Genomic DNA, 21,108 nt, shown 5'->3' with positions numbered 1-21,108 from the left:
GATCCCCTGAGTATGTCAACTTCTCCTTAAAGGCTTAGGATGGGGCCAGGATGAGGTGACATCATCATGCATTTCAGCTTTGACAATCAGAACTGCAGTTGTCTTTTTTTTCCTTATGCACATGCAGAAAGTAAGTTATTTTATTGGATTTTAATAATAAAAATATTTTTACAGATTTACACTATTGTGGGCATATTTTCCTTTCTCTATACGCGGTTGCTGTCAATGTGAGTTTGGAGTTTAACACTCAATGTGCCTGTGAGGTGTGTTGGATGATTCATTTAAACATGCCTGTCATGACCGCTCTACAACTGGGGATCATGGCATTCTGATAAGTGTGTTTCCACTTGGGCACTTTGAATCACTTTACACTAGGAGAGATGATTGGTGGGAATCATTTTTTTTTGATTAACATACTGACAGAAGTTGTGGACTTATTTTGTCACCCGAGCAACCGTGTACAATTAGACTGGATTATTTGTGTTCAATTTTTCATTTATTTTAAGGTTATATTTGCACATATGTGTTGTGTGCTATTTTAAAATGTTTGTGCGGTACCGTTTTAATATTGCACAAAGCAGATTTTTGCGCATGCATTATGCTAGACACACAGATTTTTCACACATTGAAGAGGCATTGTTTTGTGTGCTGACCATGCTATATTTAATGTTGACTATAACTTTTTTTCCCCTTTGATTCTTAGCACTGCCTTTTAGCTTGTTTTTTTTTTTTTTTTTACATTACCTATCAGAATAAATAGTGGGCTACTTTGTCTCTTGATTGGCACTTAGCTGCAAGCGTATTCTTTTTTGTTTAATTAATAGTTGGAATATCGCCTGGAGCGATATATATTTTCTACAATAAAACACTGGAATTTTAATTGTCTATTCCAGGGATTTGCAATTAGCGGACCTCCAGCTGTTGCAGAACTACAAGTCCCATAAGGCATAGCAAGACTCCGACAGCCACAAGCATGACACCCAGAGGCAGAGGCATGATGGGACTTGTAGTTTTGAAACAGCTGGAGGTCCTCTAATTGCATATCCCTGGTCTATTTATACTACTACACTCCAAGGTTGGGAACTATTCCATCTAAAAATCCCCATTACTCTCCATTTCCATTTTCCTTTCATGGCATGGCAACATATTGGAAAACTCTCTTTATTACTTCAGTAAGTTGATATCATGTTGTACAAAATACTTACATTAACAGAGTAATTCTCTAAGGTGATTTTTTTCTTGCCTAGGTGAGTGTTAACAGTACCCATTTCTGCTGCTAGTGTTGTACTAGACTCTTATCAGATCACTATGACTAGTGATTCCCTAAACCAGACTTTAACCATGGTGCACTGAGGTTTCTTCAGGGGTGCCTTGGCAAAAATTGTCAAACAATTGTTCACAAGTCAGCAGGCGGATCAAGCCTTCCGTTTAGTTTCTCAAAGTCACAGGTTTTCATTATGTACCATTTACAACCATCTAGCTGCTACTGTTCAAACAACCAATGATTTCATTGGTTAATAAGGAGGACATCAATGATTTCATAGGTTGATAAGGCGGATGTCAGGCATATGCCCAGCCTCCTTGTTTGCCCCTCCCCTGCTTTGCTGTATTTGCTTTGATAGAATAAAACACCTCTAATGTTGGGTGTCCTATGTATGTGGATGTTGCTGCAATATATAAATCTATCAGTTTAATTGTTAATATTTTAGAATGGGGTGCTTCGAGATTGCATAACTTTAAAGGGTGCCTTAACTGAAAAAAGTTTGAGAAACACTAACCTAACCTAAATGGATGACAATTTCACCTCACATTTTTGAGAATTTAGACCCTCAAGGGGCTGAAAGCAAAGGCATGCATGTCGAAACACTGCTAGGCAGCATAACTGACCTTCAATCTTTTCATTTAGACACATCACACATCTCCAGCTAAAAAGTATAGCAAAAGCATGTGGCACTGTACAATAACAAAATAAAGCTGTGCATGTGATTATGACAACAATTTAATTGCAAGATATTACAGTACCTATGGGTGTTACACATTGAACAGGGATTATGAGAAGCATATTTTTATTCCATAAATGTCACGTGGAAGTGCAGTCAGCTGAACAAGCTTGTAATATTAAAGTGGTAAAATTATATGGAAACCTTTTTCCTCAATAATATTGAATAACCTACAAAAATAAAGTAACATTTCTGTTAATAGAGAAGTATGGCCAAAACTTTTTTGGTTATACCTCTCTTCTGGGTTACAGGAGTGTACTTACTCACACACAATGTGCCGGGTTAGACCCAAATACCTAACTGGCAGCTAGCTCAGCCTCTCAGCATGCCGTGGAGTGCCAGATCTGGCCACTCCTGCCCTCTCCACAGCCTAATGCATAAATGAATGCTGAACGGGCAAAGCAAAGAGAAGATGATTTACAGTCGCCGCCCTCTGCTCAGTGAAGACCAAGAGCTGAGCGATCAGCAGTCATATGATCACTTAGTTCTCTGTGTTAACGCCATCGGTGACAGCTGCAGCATCAGAGTGATTCTACAGCCATATACAGTAGGCAAGTATACATTTTTTTTTTCCCCACCCTTTAAGAATATTCCAATCTATTTTTCTGCATTCTTGTTTTTGAGGCTATTTGAACTCAACACTGCAATGCAAATTATTGCCATTCATAGACAGAATCAAGGTTTGACTTTATACTACACACTAACAACTGTAAGCATTGGCATTTCTTGTGAATAAAACACAAAAGTTCATATTTGAATTCCAATATTGATTAACACAACGCCTAGGCAACACTGTTTCCATGTGCAAGGCTTATAATGCTTGCTTCAGAGAAATAAAAAAAAGTCAATTTATTTAAACATTCTAGCTAGGGCTAAATAAAGGAATAAATACCAGCATATAATAAGAAAAGTATAAACAAAGGGATATTCTGTAAAACTGAAAGAAAAGAAAAATAAAGCCATTGTCCCAGATAACCTAGATAGATTTACAACTCTAACACCTTCATTTTACACATGCATTCCATATGTTAGCTCTCTTCTCTAACTTTTCTAAAGCATTTATTTCTATTGTTTTCTATTCCTGTGCCACATATTGTTTAACCACCAGCCATGACATAACATGCATCTTCTCATTTACCAAGATATACTCTTAGGAGTAATAAGATCTTATTAGCAGGAGAGTCATGACAGTTTGAGTTTCAAGTACAGATAGACCAAAAAAAAAAAAAAACACCAACTCCTTTTTTTTTTCCTTCAGTTTGCTCATGCCCCATTAAATATTGGCCCAATGGCTATTAGGCTTGCCACTCCATATAATTAAAAAAAAGATTAAAATAAAGATCAAAATGATTGATTGTTTTTACAAAGAATGGGTCAAGAGTATGAAAAAAGTATATGGAACTTAACAAGTGAGCATGGCTTGACAGGATTAGGCAGTGTTAAAATTTAATATAGGTGAAACTTTTTGTTCTAATTGCAGAATATGATTTTTATTATTTGGCACCAAGCAATCAAACTAATTTATTCTCGCATATTTATTCCTCAGGTTAAGTTGAAGTTGCATCCAAACACAGAAATCATGAAAATATTCTGGTGCAGGAATCACCAAACAAAACATGTTGGATGGAGTTGAGTGATGTTAAAGTGGTTGTAAACCCTTAAAACCAACTTTTACCTACAGGTAAGCCTAGATTAAGGCTTACCTGTAGGTCCAAGAAATATCTCCTGAACCTACACGGTTTAGGAGATATTTGCCAAAAGACAGGCATCGCTGCCTACTGCGCATGCACCATAGACAGCGGCGTGCAGGCGCACTGAGTGCGCCACAGTTAACGCCGATATGCCACGAGTGGGGGCTGCCATGCGCATGCGCGGGAGCGACGTCATAGTGGCTCCGACTAATGACATCGCCGGAACAGCGAGACCCACGATTGAGACTCCGGACTACAGGGAACATCGGTGACTTTGCTTGCTCCTGTGTCAGGTAAGTGACACATAATGGGCTACTACGCGATGCATAGTAGTCCATTATGCTTTACCTTTGCAGAGAATCAAAGAGGAAGTAAACCCATCAGAGTTTACTTCCTCTTTAAGATGTTAGTTCTTGTTGGACACCATATGATTGCTGAAGTAAATTTCAAGTTAAACTTACAGTGAAACAATGGGCAAAATAAAATGGTGTACCTGATTTAAGCCTAGTACACACTAGTATTTTTTTTTTTTTTCATTCAAACCAGCAGGATTGAATGAAAAAATTAAAACCGACAGCTCAAGAGGAGCTCCTCTGTTGTGCCATTGTGTTCTGACGGGGGGACAAGAACCCAGCCAGAACACTCCAATTAGCGCTCTCAGCCACTGGCTTAGAGCACTAAACGTGAGCCGATAAGCAGACCTTTTTTGGTCATACTATATCATCAGAAGCACCAAGCTTACAGCCGCCTTCTGCAGTACACACAGGCGAAATGTCAGACAGTTTCTATTGAACTGGCCAATGCCACCCGACATTCAGACTGTGCGTATTACCTTTAAGTTTTTTCCTGTAACATAATTGTATAACCTGTTGACTCTGCCATTAAGTTTATTTTTCAACTTGCTTTAACAGCCATCCGGTGAGCAAAAGCAACAGTTAGAAAGTTGAGACAAATTATGTAACATAGACAGGGGTGCTTACAATGTAAAAAAAAAAAAAAAACAGTCACAGTAACTTCCTAAAAAGTAGCTTTTAATTTGCTAGTCAACTATGCAAAGTCAGTCTAAATCTAGTAGTCCATCCAACACCATCTTCTCTACAGATTACCAATGCTGCTGTCCAAGGGTAGAAAGGTGAGCGTAGCCACCCTAGTAAAGGAAATATGTTACTGTCCAGATCACTAAGTGCCAATGTCAAAAAAAGAAAAACAACAACACAAATGCAGCCATCCACTCTTATAGTTTGGTAAGCTGCAATATATTAAATTCTTGTTTTGGGGCTTAGATACACTATACGATTATTGAAAGCCTGCTGGCAGCTTGTTTATTTGTCTATCAAAAAATTGTTACTATATTACCTGTAGTTTTAACTAGCTATTATATTAATCCCTCTATTTAGATTATCTTTGATGATACATCTCCACAGCCTCCACTTTATTCTGGACACCCGCTTATATTTTTTATTATGTCTTACCTGCAACAAACACTGTATGCTAATATTTTTCAGCTTTTCCACCATAGAGTCTGCATCTAGTTTTGCAACTAAGTTGTGGTATCTACCTATGGGCACCTCTTAATCTATGATGTAGTCTATCACAATGGGATGGCTTATGCTCTATTGGCAGCCATCTGCAATTTTTATCATGACTTCGACAATATCGGACAATTTTGACACATTTTTGGGACCATTGTCATTTTCACAGCGATCAGTGTATAAAATTGCACAGGTTACTGTGAAAGGGACACTGGTAGTGAAGGGGTTAACCACTAGCTGGCTAGGAAGGGGTTAAGTGTGTCCTAGGGAGTGATTCTAACTGTTAGGAGGCGTGGCTATGAGTGACACATCACTGATCACCGCTCCCGATCACTGGAAGCTATGATCAGTGACAGTGTCACTAGGCAGAACGGGGAGATGCTTGCTTACATCCGCATATCCCCATTCTTCCTCTCTGTGAGAAAACCGCGTGCATTCCCATGGACATCGAATCCGCAGAACCTGCAATCCTAATTGCGGAGCTCGCGGCAGGGTCACGCGCCGCCGGCTTCAGGAATATCTGGCAAATACTGGCTGCATGGTACTTGTGACAACCATCTTCTATTCTTCATATGTCTGGGCTATGGGGTAGAGTGGCAAGATGGAGGCCTTTTCTTATGAAGAAAAACATCCAAGTCCGGCAACATTTTTCAAAATGCATGAAGTCTCCCAAAAGCATGTTGGAAAATATGTTATGGTCTGATGAAACCAAGGTTGAACTGTTTGGCCATAATTCCAAAAGATATGTTTGCCAAAAAAAACATTGTATCATCACCAAAAGGACACCATACCCACAGTGAAGCATGATGGTGACAGTATCATGCTTCGGGTCCGTTTTCCTTCGGCTGGAAAAGGGGCCTTGGTCAAAAAGTTATGAAATGATTTATCTATGTCTAATTTTTTCACATCACAGAAACCTGACATTTTAACAGGGGTGTGTAGATTTTTTATATCCACTGTATGTAGTCACTTGGCCTCCTCAGCATGTCATAGTTGAGCAGGTCAGAGGCAAGGCTCAACTCCCATGATGCATTAACAACTGCAAGCAGAAAATCAGCATGATTTTTTGGAAGGTGAACAGACAAAGCAATCTGAGTATGTATACGTAAATATAATGGATTTCTTTATAAAGAACAAGCAAGGTCCAGAACCTCTACTCCACAATGTATTTTGTTTATTCAAACCAGAAAAATGCATTTCTTAACGTTTTCCTAGACCAAGACCCAAAAGAATTAGATTATCTCTCAATTTGCACATTTTCAAGGATAACACTTAAGATCTTGTCTATTTGTTTGACAAGATGTCAACAAATTTCCACTGCTTCCAGCCCCATATCATTTGGCTACTTAAGCCCCATGTGTTTGGAAGCCCTTAAGCTAGGATGATTTTCAAATTACCAGTGATGCTATTACAAATGTGTCAGTTTTGATGAAGTCTGTTGAGGAAGGCTGGAAAAAGGTCTATGAAAAAGAAACGTTACAGAGTATATTAATGCCATGATTCTGACACAACACCTGCAATACTTACTGGGAAACGACAGGTGGATTTACATAGTTATTATAAGCCTTAATAACAGGTGACTAATAAACTTGCCAGGATATCTTAATATTAAGTGTATGCAATTTTCTTATTTACCGTATAAAAGAAAAAAGGATTAGAGACAGGAATTCCTAGAAAGACATGCTCTTAATGCTATTGCTGGGGAAGAAAATGAATTAAATAACTAGGCTACATTGTCTGCAGTAAGTTATTTATGTCATACACTGCCATGCCGAATAGTAGCAAAATGTTAATTATCCTGGGTGGTAGGGACCCATTGTGGTGTTACTGATTATACAAATTAGAAATGTATAATTGGAATAACATTTGATTTGCTGAACCTTACAATAAATTGGAAGTGGGTCATCAAATAGCATGATGATACCATAACAATTTGGCATCGTCATGGACTTGAAGAGGAACTGCAATTTTGCAATCGGAGCGCAAGTGTGCAAAGTGGGATAGGTATCAATTCCCTACTGAGTGTTCCCAGCTCTCTGAGCCTTTGAATAGGAGATTTCCCATTTACAGGCTGTTATAGGCTGGGCTTGATGTTCAGTTAAGCATCGTTATCACTCATTGCAGTAAATTGTCTAGATATTTCTATGTATAATCCAGTATGTCCCTGAACGCAGATATACTATATGTTCTAGGGCATCCTCTGTAGGAAAATAGGGCGATTGGAATTTAGCATGTAATGTTGGCTTAAAAAGCCAAGCTTTTAGCCAAGCTAAAAAACTAATACTTAATTGTTATAAAAATGTATAAACGGTTCTACTATTTTTGCTTCATAAGCTGTTTGCAGAAATTCAAGAGTTCAAATGTTTAAATGAACAACCTGTTAATTCATGCTGTACTTTTGATAACTTTTGTGAAATGATAGATCTTTTGTATAATTCATTCTCCTTTAATAAAAAAACATATGAAACAAAAAAAAAAAAAGCCAAGCTGGATTATTACAGTTTCTCAAATTCCAGTAGTAGGCGTACTACAAAGATACAAGGGGAATTGTAAAAATGTGTTTCATTGAAAATTAAAAACACTTGCTTTGGGTCTTCCATTAGCAAAGACGCTTACAAAATGCTTGAGGATACAGCTGTTGTTCCTGCTAACTACTCAAATGTAGGATCCTTATCACAAATAGCAATGAAAGTCAGCTAGCTAGTCCTAGCAATGAAAGTCACTAGAGGAAGCCACACTGAGACTTGTGTTTCCTTGACAAATTGATAGTGCACTAGCCACTTTAACTTTCCATTTACATGTGACTGTGTTTACAGAAAAAAATATCTTCATAATAAACATGTATCTAGTTCCACTCTTTGAAGTTGCTATTTATTACTGAAGATAAATTTGTAAAATGCATTTGCATGCAGAGGTCACTGGAAAGACTTCAGAGCCATATGGTAGAAATGGATAGATGGGATGAAAGTGTATTCAGTGCCATTGGCAAAGAGGATGAAGGAGACTGACATAAAATGAAATAATATTAGGAAAACTAAACAGCTCAAGACACTGTCTATATTATTTTTACTACTATTATTATGGTTATTAGTATTAGTAGTAGTAGTAGTAGTAGTACAATTTATATTATATATTTAACCAGTCATCAGAATTAATGGAAACAAAAAAAAATTCATAAGTGAAAAATAAGCTCTGAAAGAGACCTGGAATACATTCCATACTGTTCCCGTAAATAATTTCAAGTATGAGAAAAGACAGCACTTCTAGCAAGTTCTTTTAAAGAGAACCTCCTGGACTATAAAGGTAACTGTACCGTATAACATCTGCAAGTATCTTTTTAAGACCCAAATCAATCCCTGGGTCTTCATGAAGCCTCCTGAATCCTAGGCCTGGAATATACTCAATGTACACAGAAGCTCAACTTCTCTCCAAGTCAAAATTAGGACTCACCCCTCTTAACACTGTGCATGTCTCCTGCCATTAAACTATCAAGGCCACCACAGCTCACTGAGGCTCTTGTATTTGACAATTAAATGACAAGCCTTATATGACATGGCTTAGTGCTGAGAGGGAGTAAGTCTTAATTCCAATTTAGACAGAAGTTGGATATTGGGGATATAAGACTCTATCCCTATGAGATTAAGTTTAGGAGTGTGCTACTCACTTGTTTATATTTGCTGAAGGCTTCCACTTGGAGCTCAAAGAGAGAGATGTTGATCTCTAAAGGTTTTTAACACGCTCATTTATATGTTTTATCCCCAGTTCCAGATCCTAATAGTTTGTAAGGATTAACTAAACTAAAGCCAGGAGACTTTTGGTTTGTTAGGGGGCATTTATATAAATAAGGAATTGTTTTGAGACACAATACAGCATGTATTGTATGTACAGTTGACAAAACTTGAAAACTTGAAGGAAAAGTCACCCTGATAAGCACCAGAAATGGGGAAAAAAAAAAAGAAAAAAAAAGGATTAAATGAAATGATTTCTGTGTTCAATTTTTTTTCTTGTAATCACAGTCCGGGTACTATTTTTTGAATGCTTTAATTGTAAGGGATAAAAAATAATGTGATTTAAAAAGTAGTTCAGCCATGTTGAAGTCATATTTTCTTTTATATGTCTTTCATATTATGTAAAAGTGTGTTTAACTAGGCTGATTAGTCAGCATGTCCACAATTAAGATAATAGGCAATTCTAATCACAGCATCTGAGTGTACAGCCAATTACTCTATAAATACTTTTTTCATATAAAGTTATTTTGTAATGATATAGGTTCTCTTAGCTATTAGATTCTTCCCAATGGAGTTTGCCTCCTAAGCCAGGTGTACATTTGTTATGTTACAGATGAGGGAGAGTTAACATAGGACACATATGTGACCCACGCTATGTGTCTGGTTAGGTTTCATTCCATTACTGGGAGTGAGGTAACGGAGGTACGCTGGCTGGTGGAGGTAGTGCAGTTCGGCCTGCTGCTCCAAATTCAACATAAACAAGTAATTGTGTGTAGAGCAATGGGACAACTCTTGGTAGAGAGAGAGAGAGATACTGCTTTATACTACATACAGTGTCAGCTCATGTCTAAGTCGGCCTTAATAATAGACTGTTCACACGACCACGGTTCCTGCCTAGTCCTGAGCATTGGTGAGCACGCCATTTGGGCAAAGGTATTCCTTCGTGCAGAGGTAGGCTGCCCTCCAGCTGTGGTACTACAAGTCCCACGAGACATTGCAAGACCTTGACAATTACAGGCATGATGGGATAGTTTCACCACAGCTGGAGTGCTGAGGTTGCCTACCCCTGCCCTAGTGCATGGGTGCAATAGGCCCCAGTTATGTGGAACTTCCACTGCACTATCCACTGGAACCACCACCCACATTAGGCTGCCTATGTTCCACCCCTTGTTACCATAAAATTACAAGTGTAATATTATTGTGATTCCTCAGCATGTATATAAAAAACTTCAATTGTGTCAAATAAACAAACAGTTATTAAATATGTTGAGGGTATCTGTGTTTGTTCCCTACTACATTAGTTATTCATATGGAACCACTAATTAATGTGAGGATAAGAGTTGTCTACCTATAACTTTTCCAGAGCAACACCCAGTACACAATCGTGGCATAGAATTCAAGGGGCCCCACAAGGATCAGTGTATATAATGAAAAAATACTATACACAGTTTCACAAGTAAAGAAAAATGATCTCATCAGCATGAAGACCTAAGCTAGACAGCCTAGGACCTAACAGCTAAGCAGAACGTTTAAACATGGCAATACACACAATACAACTGTGTATAGTATTTTTTGTTGTATTGATCAATGCTAACTTTCATGTTGAAAATGAAATAATACAAGTGAATTGAAGTATACATTTCAAAGTTGTGCTCTTTCATTTTATACACTGGGCTTTGTGAGGAAACCCGATCATTCAGGAATTCTATCATTTATTTATTCCAAAATTATCAATTATCACTTCTGTACTGTTGTTACTGACTGTTTGTGACCCATGTCCACTTAATGTTAAGTGATTTTATTTCACATGATATAACAAATATTTTCAAATAAGAAAGTATGCTACGACCTTACTACAAAAAATGAAGATTGTGGCTTCACCGTTTCACAAAGACATATTATTTAAAGGAACGGGTGGGGGGTGGGGGAGTAGCTTAAAGGAAAAGCTTAAAAGCGGGTTAGAGATGGGTGGGTAAGCAATGGCACATAGGGTCTGGATGTACTAAGAATGTGTTTTTTTTTTTTTTTTTTTTTTTTTTTTGAGAGTGTATCTTCTTATTTTTGTTACTTGAGTTAAATGGTAATCACTTTAACCAGGAAACAGTGAAACATTAATAGTGCTGTAAGGGTATACAATACGTACAATTCTTTTTGAAGATGTTGTAAGCATGTGAAAATAAATTATTCTGCGTAGCTTTGCTCTTGCACCGCCATGCAAGTTTCTCTTTACCGGAACCTTTGGTCACAAAAGCCGATAGAGAACCTTTGAAGTGAGTGGCTACCACTGTAGCCTACAGACACAAGTGCAGTTAATTCCCAATGTCATCCATTTTGTGGTCTTGTAGCTAATTAGTCCTAGAGTAGAAACTGAGGAAGGCTCAAAAGACCAGCACAGCAGGCAACTCACTATTTATTTATCAGGCTTTGATATGTATTGCCCGTAGGCTAATGGACACATGGGCATACACACTGCTGAGATAGATAATGTACAGTATATGCAGACAGACTCTACTTATTTATATTAAATATTGTATCAAAAATATATTGTTGCCAATTAGTAGAGTTGTTTGCCATGTATGTCCTGCAGAAAAGGTGATTGTGTGAATGCTTTAAAGCACAACTAAGAAATGAAATGAGAGCAGTGACTCTCTTTATCAAAATCTCTCACTTGTGGGGTACCCAATTTATTTTACCAGTTACCTGTGATATGATAGAATGTAGTTGTTTTTGAAAATCTTTCAACATTCAGTCGTATTGCATTCTAATATATATACTGGCAAATGGATTGGAGAGACAGACCTATGACAAGAGATCTCAGATAGGCTGAACTGTAGATAATAAGGTTATCTGCTACACTTTTACAGTTAATGCATTGTCATGTCTACATTACCTCTAAAATGAAAATAGTTCACACACCCTGTCAGGTTTATACATCAAGTTTAAGAAAACATCACATTCTTGAAAAAAAGCAACTGGATTTGTCATGTCAACCTAAAAACACTGGCAACAAGTACTTATATTATAAAAAAAATATATGATGTGCATTTTTATTCTGCAGTACGATTATCCAAGTGGGAGTTGCAAGGACAGCAAGCAAAGCAAGCAATGCAACCAGATTTCCTTTTACTGACCATGGACTGTGGGTATTCTAATCACTTTCAATACATTCCTTCCTTCCAGTATGTTCTAGATCTGAGATGTAGGGTAGAGAAATCTCATTGCCGCTCTTCTAGAGATTTAACAAGCCTGGTTCTACTTGGCAACAGCTATTTAAACCTGCAGTATCAATTTTAGTTAGAAATCCTGATCCTGGCTTTAACATTTGAGCTGGTCAACAGGACCAATAGACCTATCAGCAATATAACCTGACAGGTGTTCTAATTCCTCCCTGCTATATTCAAAGATGAGAGAAAAAAAAAAAAAAAAAAAGGTTTTGCCTTTAGTTATACTTTAAGGTAAAAAAAAAACTTCTGTGTGCTGCTCCCCCCCACAGCCCCCCCCTAATATTCACCTGAGCCCCCTCTCGATCCAGATGTGCACAGGAGCCACCACTGTCCCGGGTCTCTCTCTCTCCATCACAACCTTGTCAATCACAGCCAGTGAGCCAATGAGGAGAGAGCAGGGGGGGGGGACCGAGCTGCGGCTCTATGTGTTTTATGGACACATAGGGCGGGTCTCAAGGCGAGCATGTTGCTGCTTGCTATTGGGGGCACTGGTCAAGGGGGAAGAGTGCCAGCGGGGAATCGAGGCTGCTCTGTTCAAAACCATCGCACAGAGCAGGCAAGTATATTATGCTTGTTTTTAAACCACTTGCCAACTGCCTAAGTGTAAAAATGCATCATTACTTTGATATTGAATACCAGGGTTATGGCTGCAACTAGATGCCATACCCCCAGTATAATATTTTCCCTCAGATGCTGGTCTTCCTTATAAAAGAAGCTTGAGTGGTGGTTTTGCTGCTGGGCAAGAGCAACAATTCTATCGCTAGACCTCCTCTGTAACTCTAAACTGGTAACCTGTAGACATTTTTAATTGTGGACTCTGGAGATTTTTAAATACTGTAGTTTGGCACTATTTCACAAGTGTGCACAATTTTAAAGTATGACTCTATTTACTATTCATAAAAGTGCATTTTTCTCCAAAAATTGCAGTTGAGAAAGTGCTGCACAAAAACCATGTAACAAAAAAATTACAACAACAGGACATTTTATTCTCTAGGGTCTCTGCTATATATATATATATATATATATATATATATATATATATATATATATATATATATATATATATATATATATATATATATATATATATATATATATATAATGTTTGGAGGTTCAAAGTCATTTTCTAGCAAAAAATTCCAATGTTTACTTGTAAACAACAAGTGTCAAAGGCCCGGTGAGCAAGTGGTATGCCATTTTTAAGCCTACAGTTCCATAATGTACACTTGTTGGTCAGTGACTCACTAGAGAGTAAAGACAAACTAGCATTGTGACAGCTCTAAAAGAAATATGTAGGTTGCCATGTATCATTTTGCAATTCTCACTGCCTAGCTGACATACACATGGCTTTGTCATTTTTGATCTCATTGACCAGTAAGTATCCTGGTCAGAAAACTACATGCATGGAGTTTGGAGATCTTCTCTGTGCTCGTGTGGGTTTCCCCCGAGTACTCCAGTTACCTCCCACACACCAAAAGACACGTAGGTAGGTTAATTGGCTCCTTTCCATATTGGCCCTAGTATGTGTGTATGTATGTGAGATAGTGTCCTTAGATTATATGTTCATTGAAGGAGGGAGTGGTGTGAATGTACAAAAAGTAAAATAATGTGTAAAATGTTAGCACTATATAAATGCCTGTAATAAATAAAATACAGTAAATATAAAGATATAGAATTCTGTAATCTCTCTGACTTTCATTTACCGCATGTTCATTTTTGCGACACAGAATTACTGAAGCCAAAAACAGCCAGGTGCCCAGAATTTTCAGAAAGAAGCCAACAATGAAAGTCCTGCATTTCACTCATGACAGGTATACTAGGAAACATATCTTTATTAGAAAAGTATTAAACAACAGCAACACCAGACAAATGATACACCCGATAAACCACCTAACTTTCAATTCCTCCATTTACTTACTGATAGTGGAGAACAGGCAAAACCAATTTCCCAGGCCACAATATAATGCTTTGGGTGTGAGTGAATGCCATATGATGTAGTTTTATGGGGCCGCATGTATATTTATTTGCATATTCAATTTTGGGACGTGCACTTGCACACTAGAAGCATTGGGAGGAAGGGGGTGAGGGGAGTGAAGGTGTAAAGTAAATAGTATAATGCTCCCCATAGTTTTACATATGTGAAATAGTAGGGAGAAACATTTCCAATATGCAGCTGACTTAATCTGTCCAGTATTGTTGCCCAGGAAAACTTGTTGTTGCCTCCAATGTCAGCATACACAGAAAAATGTAATTGAATAGCCAATAAGGTAATGTCAAATGGCTACATTTCTTGCTTTGTATAAGGAACATTTGTGGTTTTTATTTTATTTTTTTATTTTTTTTGAGGGGTCCATAGCAGTTTCCTTTAATATAAAGGAGAAAAGTAGCACAAGTGACCAGCTTTTGTAGTCCCTTAGGCAGCCCAATAGTTAAACGTGGACTGGAGCAACATAGCATTGTATCATTTCGTCCAGCACTTGAGGCGGTTCTATAAACCCATTTATTTTGTATCCATAAAACCTCTCTTCGTTTTTACACTCACCCATGCTGTAAAATATTGTGTCTTCCTCTTTCTAGGTCCTTGTAATGGCTAGGGAAGGAGGAACAATTTAATGACAAGGGTGTAACCACTAGAGCCTCAGCACAGTGGAAAAACATATAAATGCTTATTACTGACTAGAAGAGGAGGAAGATGAGATAGTTCAGCGGATCCGATTCTGCTCATAAAACACTACACAGACGCAGTACATCCGAGGTCTGAAAAGAATCCACTCTTCAAAAGCTGACAATTCTATTCTTACAATGGCGGTACTCATTGTTCTTCACAGCTGTCGATTGTTTATTTAATATTCGGGCCAATTGTCAGGTAAAGACATTCCTTTCCAAGGATCTAGCAAGATATATGCAAGGGCTTCTTTAAATAGCAGCCGGAAAAGAGAGTGCTCCCATCTCTTGACTTTATCAAGCACACATGTCTTCATCGACTCTCATTATCTCGTACAACGTGAGGCAGGTCCCTCCAACAATGAACAGATTGAAAGGATAGCATAAGTTCGAGGGAGAGAAAGAAATAGGGCCAATACAATCACAATCAAAAACATGTTTGAACAAGAAAATAACTAAATGCCTATGTAGCCACCTGCACATAGGCTTTTCAATATCCAGCGAGGGTGGATAAATCGTTTTTTCCTTGTTAATAAAGTTATCTGCATAATAGGAATTTATCGCTCTGAACAAATGCAGAGGAGATGCCTGCCAGAAAACAGGGCCATGAAGTTTACAACGGAAATAGATGGATTGTTCCGAAAGCCTTCGTTAAACATCAGATTAGGAGTTTCAACTAGAATTAAATGCAAATACTAAATTTCTCGTCTTCTTTGAAAAATATGCATGTAAAAAAGGGGGGTAACTGTTCTAGGAATTTTTAAAATGCTAGTACTAAAAGACACACCTGTTGATTCAATCTAAAAATGGAGACAGCTGAATTCACATTCGGGTCAATTTTACTTATTACAAAGAAACCACTAAAGAGCAGTAACATAGACGGATTAATTCACAACCTGCTTCACTCCAGTTTCTACTCATCTAAGGGGATTCTAGCTTGTAGAAAAATACATATACAAAAAGCTCCTTCATTACCTGATACATACTATTGTCAGAAATTATATAATCAATTGCTTTAGCTTAAAGTTGAACTTGCAAAAAAAAAGGAGAAAGGCTGGTGCCATGGAAGACATTGCATGTGAACAGTAGTCAAAAAAAGCCAACTTGGGTTAAAAAAGTACCCATAAATAAAAAAAAAAAAAAAGTAGATTTTGGTATAATACCTTCAATCCAGAGTTCTCTCCTGCAGATATTATTTTATACCACTAGATGGCACTGGTCATCATCATTCAACCCACTTCCTGTTAGCCCAGACTGTAACAGATCCCCCACTCCCAGATGAAAATGTAAACCTTTACAACCCCTTTAACCCTTTTGCACCCAAGGGTAAAACAAACCTAAAAGCATAAGCACAATTCTAAAACTTTTACATGTGTAAGTAAAACCGTACATATCATCACAACTAACTACTTTGTGCATCCACGTGAATTACACCTTGTTTTTTTTTAAGGACAAGTTGGTATTTTTTTGGTGGTAATGAATATCTCCTGATTTTTTGAAGCAGATGGGCTACAGCAACAGAAGACCACACCAGGTGCCACTCCTGTCAGCTAAGAACAGGAAACTGAGGCTACAATTCGCACAGGCTCACCACAACTGGACAATAGAAAATTGGAAAAACGTTGACTGGTCTGATGAGTCTTGATTTCACCTGCGACATTCAGATGATAGGGTCAGAAATTGGTGTAAAAATTAAAGCATGGATCCATCTTGCCTTGTATCAATGACTCTGGCGGTGGTGATGTAATGGTGTAGGGGATATTTTCTTGGCCAACTTTGGGCCCCTTAGTACCAATTGAGCATTTTTTAAATTCCACGGCTTACTTGCGTATCGTTGCTGACCATGTCTATCCCTTTATGACTACAGTGTACTCATCTTATAATGGCTACTTCCAGCAGGATAATGCACCATGTCACAAAGCTCAAATCCTCTCACCACTGGTTTATTGAACATGACAACGAGGTCATTGTACTCCAATGTACTCCAGTGACCAGATTTCAATCCAATAGAGCATCTTTGGGATGTGGTGGAAGAGGAGATTTGCATTGTGGATGTGTAGCCAATAAATCTGCAACAACTGCGTGATGCTATCATGTCAATATGGACCAAAATCTTGGAGGAATGTTTCCAACACCTTGCTGAATCTATGCCACAAAGAATTAAGGCAGTTCTGAAGGTAAAAGGGGGTCCGACCCGCTACTAGCAAGGTGTACCCAATAAAGTTGGCAGTCGGTGTAATGTCCAGGGACATACTGCTACTGAGCTAGTTTTTTTAAACTCTCAGAAAGAACCATGATGCATATAGGACATACATTTAGAATATCAATTCTGTTATGTGCATTTCAGAGGACAGTATTCAAGAAATATTACTATAAAAATCCAAGGGAACATCAGAAGAATCTGCTGAAGAATGTTTCCTTCTACTGAGTTGGTCAGTATAGAGAACCCAGGGATAAAACATTTAAACTGGAAATGCAAATAGAAATGTGGGACAGTTATTCGCTACGCATGCAGGCAGAAAGGCTAATCACTATACTATATAAATAGAGATAAATAGTGGTATGTTCTGTTAAACTTGTGGAATACAAGCTGATGTAAAAGGCTGATATTTTCCCACTCATAAATAATGTTAAACAATATCACTTAAAACGTTCTTCATTTGATAATACTGATGTAACACTAGCTGAGGATTTTGGCACAAGTGGCTTCTTTTGAGATGTGTTGGTCATGGCAAAGTACTTTCAACACATCATCATTATTATTATTATTAACATTCCACAACTACATAAAGTAGGGCCTTGTAACTGACCTGTTACCTCTTATCAAATGTATCAACATCTTGATAAAACATTGATGTTTCACAAGCAATGTCCCCTATTGTATGCTTCAAATAAACTGAGATACCTTTATGACATGAAAAGTCATTCATAAAGGATGGAATAGCATGTTGACATTTAGTAAATGTAACAGTCATACTAATCATAAGAATTCAATCAAAAGTGGAATGTGTTTTGCTATAAAGGTTCACGTATTTGACTTCTGTTCAACTACCTGTGGAGAGCATACTGGTTGATTGGTTGCCACACATAAAACTCGGATAATCGTTCAATTCTGTTACAATGTGATATTGGTGCTTGCAAACACCTTCAAAAAGGTCACAATGGTCCCTTTGAGAACCTAAAATCATTTTGACACAGTATAATATTGATTATATAGTGAGTCATGGCTTCACATATCAAAGTATAAGAAAGACCATGTTCTAGGTGTCCTCTGAAAATAAGCCAGGACATTGCCAATGAAAGGGACCTGATGCCCCACAATTCTGGAAGAAGAGCAGATGGGAATTTTGGGTGTGGCAAGAATTTAGATGAAATGCACCTGACTATCATCAGGTTATTCAGCTTATTGAGTGTTGACAAGTATAAGTTAGAACATGTATGTGGTGAGTTCAGCTTCAGGTTCTGAAGACTAGAAATATTTGCTTCGCAATTAAAGTCGTTTTGTTTACTCAGCTGAAGTGGCAGTGTTGAGTGGAAGCCATTATAATAAAGCTCATTAATGGTATACTTTCACTGGGACTCAAGTATGGAAATCCCTCAGAACTCTGGACAGTGCCTCATGGCCATTGCTCACTGAATTCTTCCAGTGATGGTAGCCAAGGTTCCCTCCCAAAGTTCTCCCTTCACTTCCATACAAAATGTAAGGATGTGAAGCAAAGGTATTAGACCTAACATGTAAAACAGAAAATCCAGCTTGCAGATCTTGTTTCTGAAGGAATGCAGATATCAGTACGGGTTATGCCGCGTACACACGAGCGAATTGTCCGGTGTACTTAGTCCGGCAAACAATCCGGCGGATAGTCCGGCAGACTTTCTACTGAACGGACTTGGCCACACACGGACACACAGAAACTCCAGCGTTTGCTAGCGCAATGATGTAAAGCACGTACGACGGGACTAAAAAAAGGAAGTTCAATAGCTTCCTTTTTTCGTACTTGCTTCTGAGCATGCGTCATTCTTAGTCCGCCGGACTAGCATACTGACGAACGTATTGTCTGCTGAAACCCAATTCCGGCAGAAAGATTGGAGTGCAAAACTACTTTCTAAGTCCGCCGGACTTTACGCTGGAAAAGTCAGCTGAAGCCCACACACGATCGAATTGTCCACTGAAATGCGTTTCGGTGGACTAAGTACGCCGGACAATTCGCTCGTGTGTACACGGCATTAGGTTACAATGTGTTCCACCCAACAGTTCTGGACAGGCAATGTTAACCACTAATAGTAGATGGATGTTTCAGTGAGAACACGTGCCATTGTTATATCTGAGCTAAACTTATCACGATGATGACCAAAATACATAATGGTCATCCTTGCATTGCATAAGATTGCAATGTAGACCAAAAGCAATAGAGCAAAGCTATTTTCTCTTCTATTTGACCCAGCAATAGCAAGCTACATGTCAGTTAACAACTCCTCTAACATACAACATTTACATGTAAATAAAGTGCAAGTGGCATAAAATGAAGAAAAGTGCAAATACATAATGCTTCTGACTGTGACACAGTATGTTCTGGAGGCTGATAAACAGCATTGGTGCGCTGTTGGCGGGTTTGTATTCTCAAATCTATTATGTTTTCAAACTGATGCGCTATTATCTCTGGACAACTTTCACACCGGGAGGTGATCCCTGCCAGCGTAATTTTCAAAATGAAAAGCTTACAAACAAGATAAATTTCATTGCTATGTTACCTGAATTAATATCACCTGACAGTCATTTCAACAAATGCAATGCTCTGGAAAAAAAAAAGCTATTTCAAGTCCACAGCTCTCTGCTGTAAACAGCTATAATAAACGCCAATCTGCATATTTCCATATTTAATCAGATTCCTGTATATGAGACGTAATAGGCAGAAAATCAGAAGGCATCAGTTCTGGTAGGAATGGGGCTGGTGCAAAGTATTACATTCAGGGACAGAAAAACGTTCCGTTTTGTGCAGCTCAAGAGAAATCTTAGAGATAACCAGAATGAAAACTTTCTAATAGGAAAATCATCGCATTAAACTGAAATCTTCTAACACGGGTGACAGTTATTTTATAGTTTTGTACACACATTGACATTCATAGAGATGATAAAATTCTGGAGCATTATTTGAGGAAACTGTGTCATTGTGGATTGACAGGCCAAATAAAAAGTTCCTTTTTTGCGCAATGCACGTCCTCCATCCTCCTAGAGGAGCCAGTGACTAGGACCGCTGCTTTTTCTGTTAAAACATTTCTTACTTTGTAGCACTGGTGGAAATCCTTACAATGTTGACCCCCTTCCACATCAAACCAGTGAAACGTATAATAATCTAATACTTTTTGGATGACTGACTTTTTTGGAAGACATTGCTGTGGCTGGCTTTTCCATGTAAGCATTAGGATCAAAATAACATAGAGACACATACCCATCCCCATAGTCGCCATCATGGCAAGGTGGTGGAAACACAGCCATCTCTATAAAGTTGTCATGCCCATTTTCAAGAACTGGGTGATTTGCTAATTTTCTATAAGAAAAACATTAATAGCATTACAATGGGTCAAACAAAAGCCAATTCAAAATAATGATGCCACAAATGCGGTTAAGATAAATGTGTTGTGGCTCTAGTAGTAAACTCCATTACTGTAGCAAAGCTACCTAGTCAAAAATGTATCCTTTTAAACAAGAAGTTGAACACAATATGATGGAAGTATCATGTAACATTTCTTTATGAAGAGAAATAGAGGAAATGTTAGGGACATGAATGAAAAATGTTCTTCCAGCAAAGCCAATTTTTAAAGCATATCTATGATCAAAATGTAAAATCATATATTAAAATGGTTGTAAGTCAGAAGTTTTTTTTTTTTACCTTAAACCGGTTGTAAAGCTTCATTTTTTATTTTCTAAATAGGTTCCTTTAAGCTAGTGCATTGTTGGTTCACTTACCTTTTCCTTCGATTTCCCTTCTAAATGTTTTTTCTTTGTCTGAATTTCTCACTTCCTGTTTCTCCTCATTAAACTTCACACCATCATCAGAGTGGTGTTTAGTCAGCCAGAACAGCTTACTGAACAGCTTACTGAGGAGGAACAGGAAGTGAAAAATTCAGACAAAGAAAACAAGGAAAAAAACATTTAGAAGGGAAATCAAAGAAAAAAGGTAAGTGAACCAACAATGCACTAGCTTAAAGGAACCTATTTAGAAAATAAAAAACAAACCTTTACAACCCCTTTAATGTATTTCTATGCATTA

General features: G+C 37.9%; 1 protein-coding gene across 16 annotated transcripts in view; it reads right to left on the bottom strand.

The window, feature by feature from the left end:
- Positions 1 to 21,108, bottom strand: part of TENM3 (teneurin transmembrane protein 3) — a 1,601,892-nt gene that overhangs the window by 328,944 nt on the left and 1,251,840 nt on the right. For 12 of the 16 annotated variants that reach the window (XM_077477263.1, XM_077477264.1, XM_077477253.1 and 9 more), the window contains one exon: positions 20,287 to 20,385. The exons of the other annotated variants lie outside the window; for them this stretch is intronic. In XM_077477263.1, coding sequence (XP_077333389.1) covers positions 20,287 to 20,385 — 99 coding nt within the window. The remainder of the gene's footprint in view (positions 1 to 20,286; positions 20,386 to 21,108) is intronic. 16 annotated transcript variants of the gene reach the window in all.

This window comes from Lithobates pipiens, unplaced genomic scaffold, assembly GCF_037356315.1.
Source record: "Lithobates pipiens isolate NorthernLeopardFrog02 unplaced genomic scaffold, aLitPip1_a1.2 Scaffold_13, whole genome shotgun sequence".
Taxonomy (NCBI): domain Eukaryota; kingdom Metazoa; phylum Chordata; class Amphibia; order Anura; family Ranidae; genus Lithobates; species Lithobates pipiens.
Note: the sequence above shows the minus strand (reverse complement) of the source record. Positions and strands in the feature narration are given on the sequence as shown.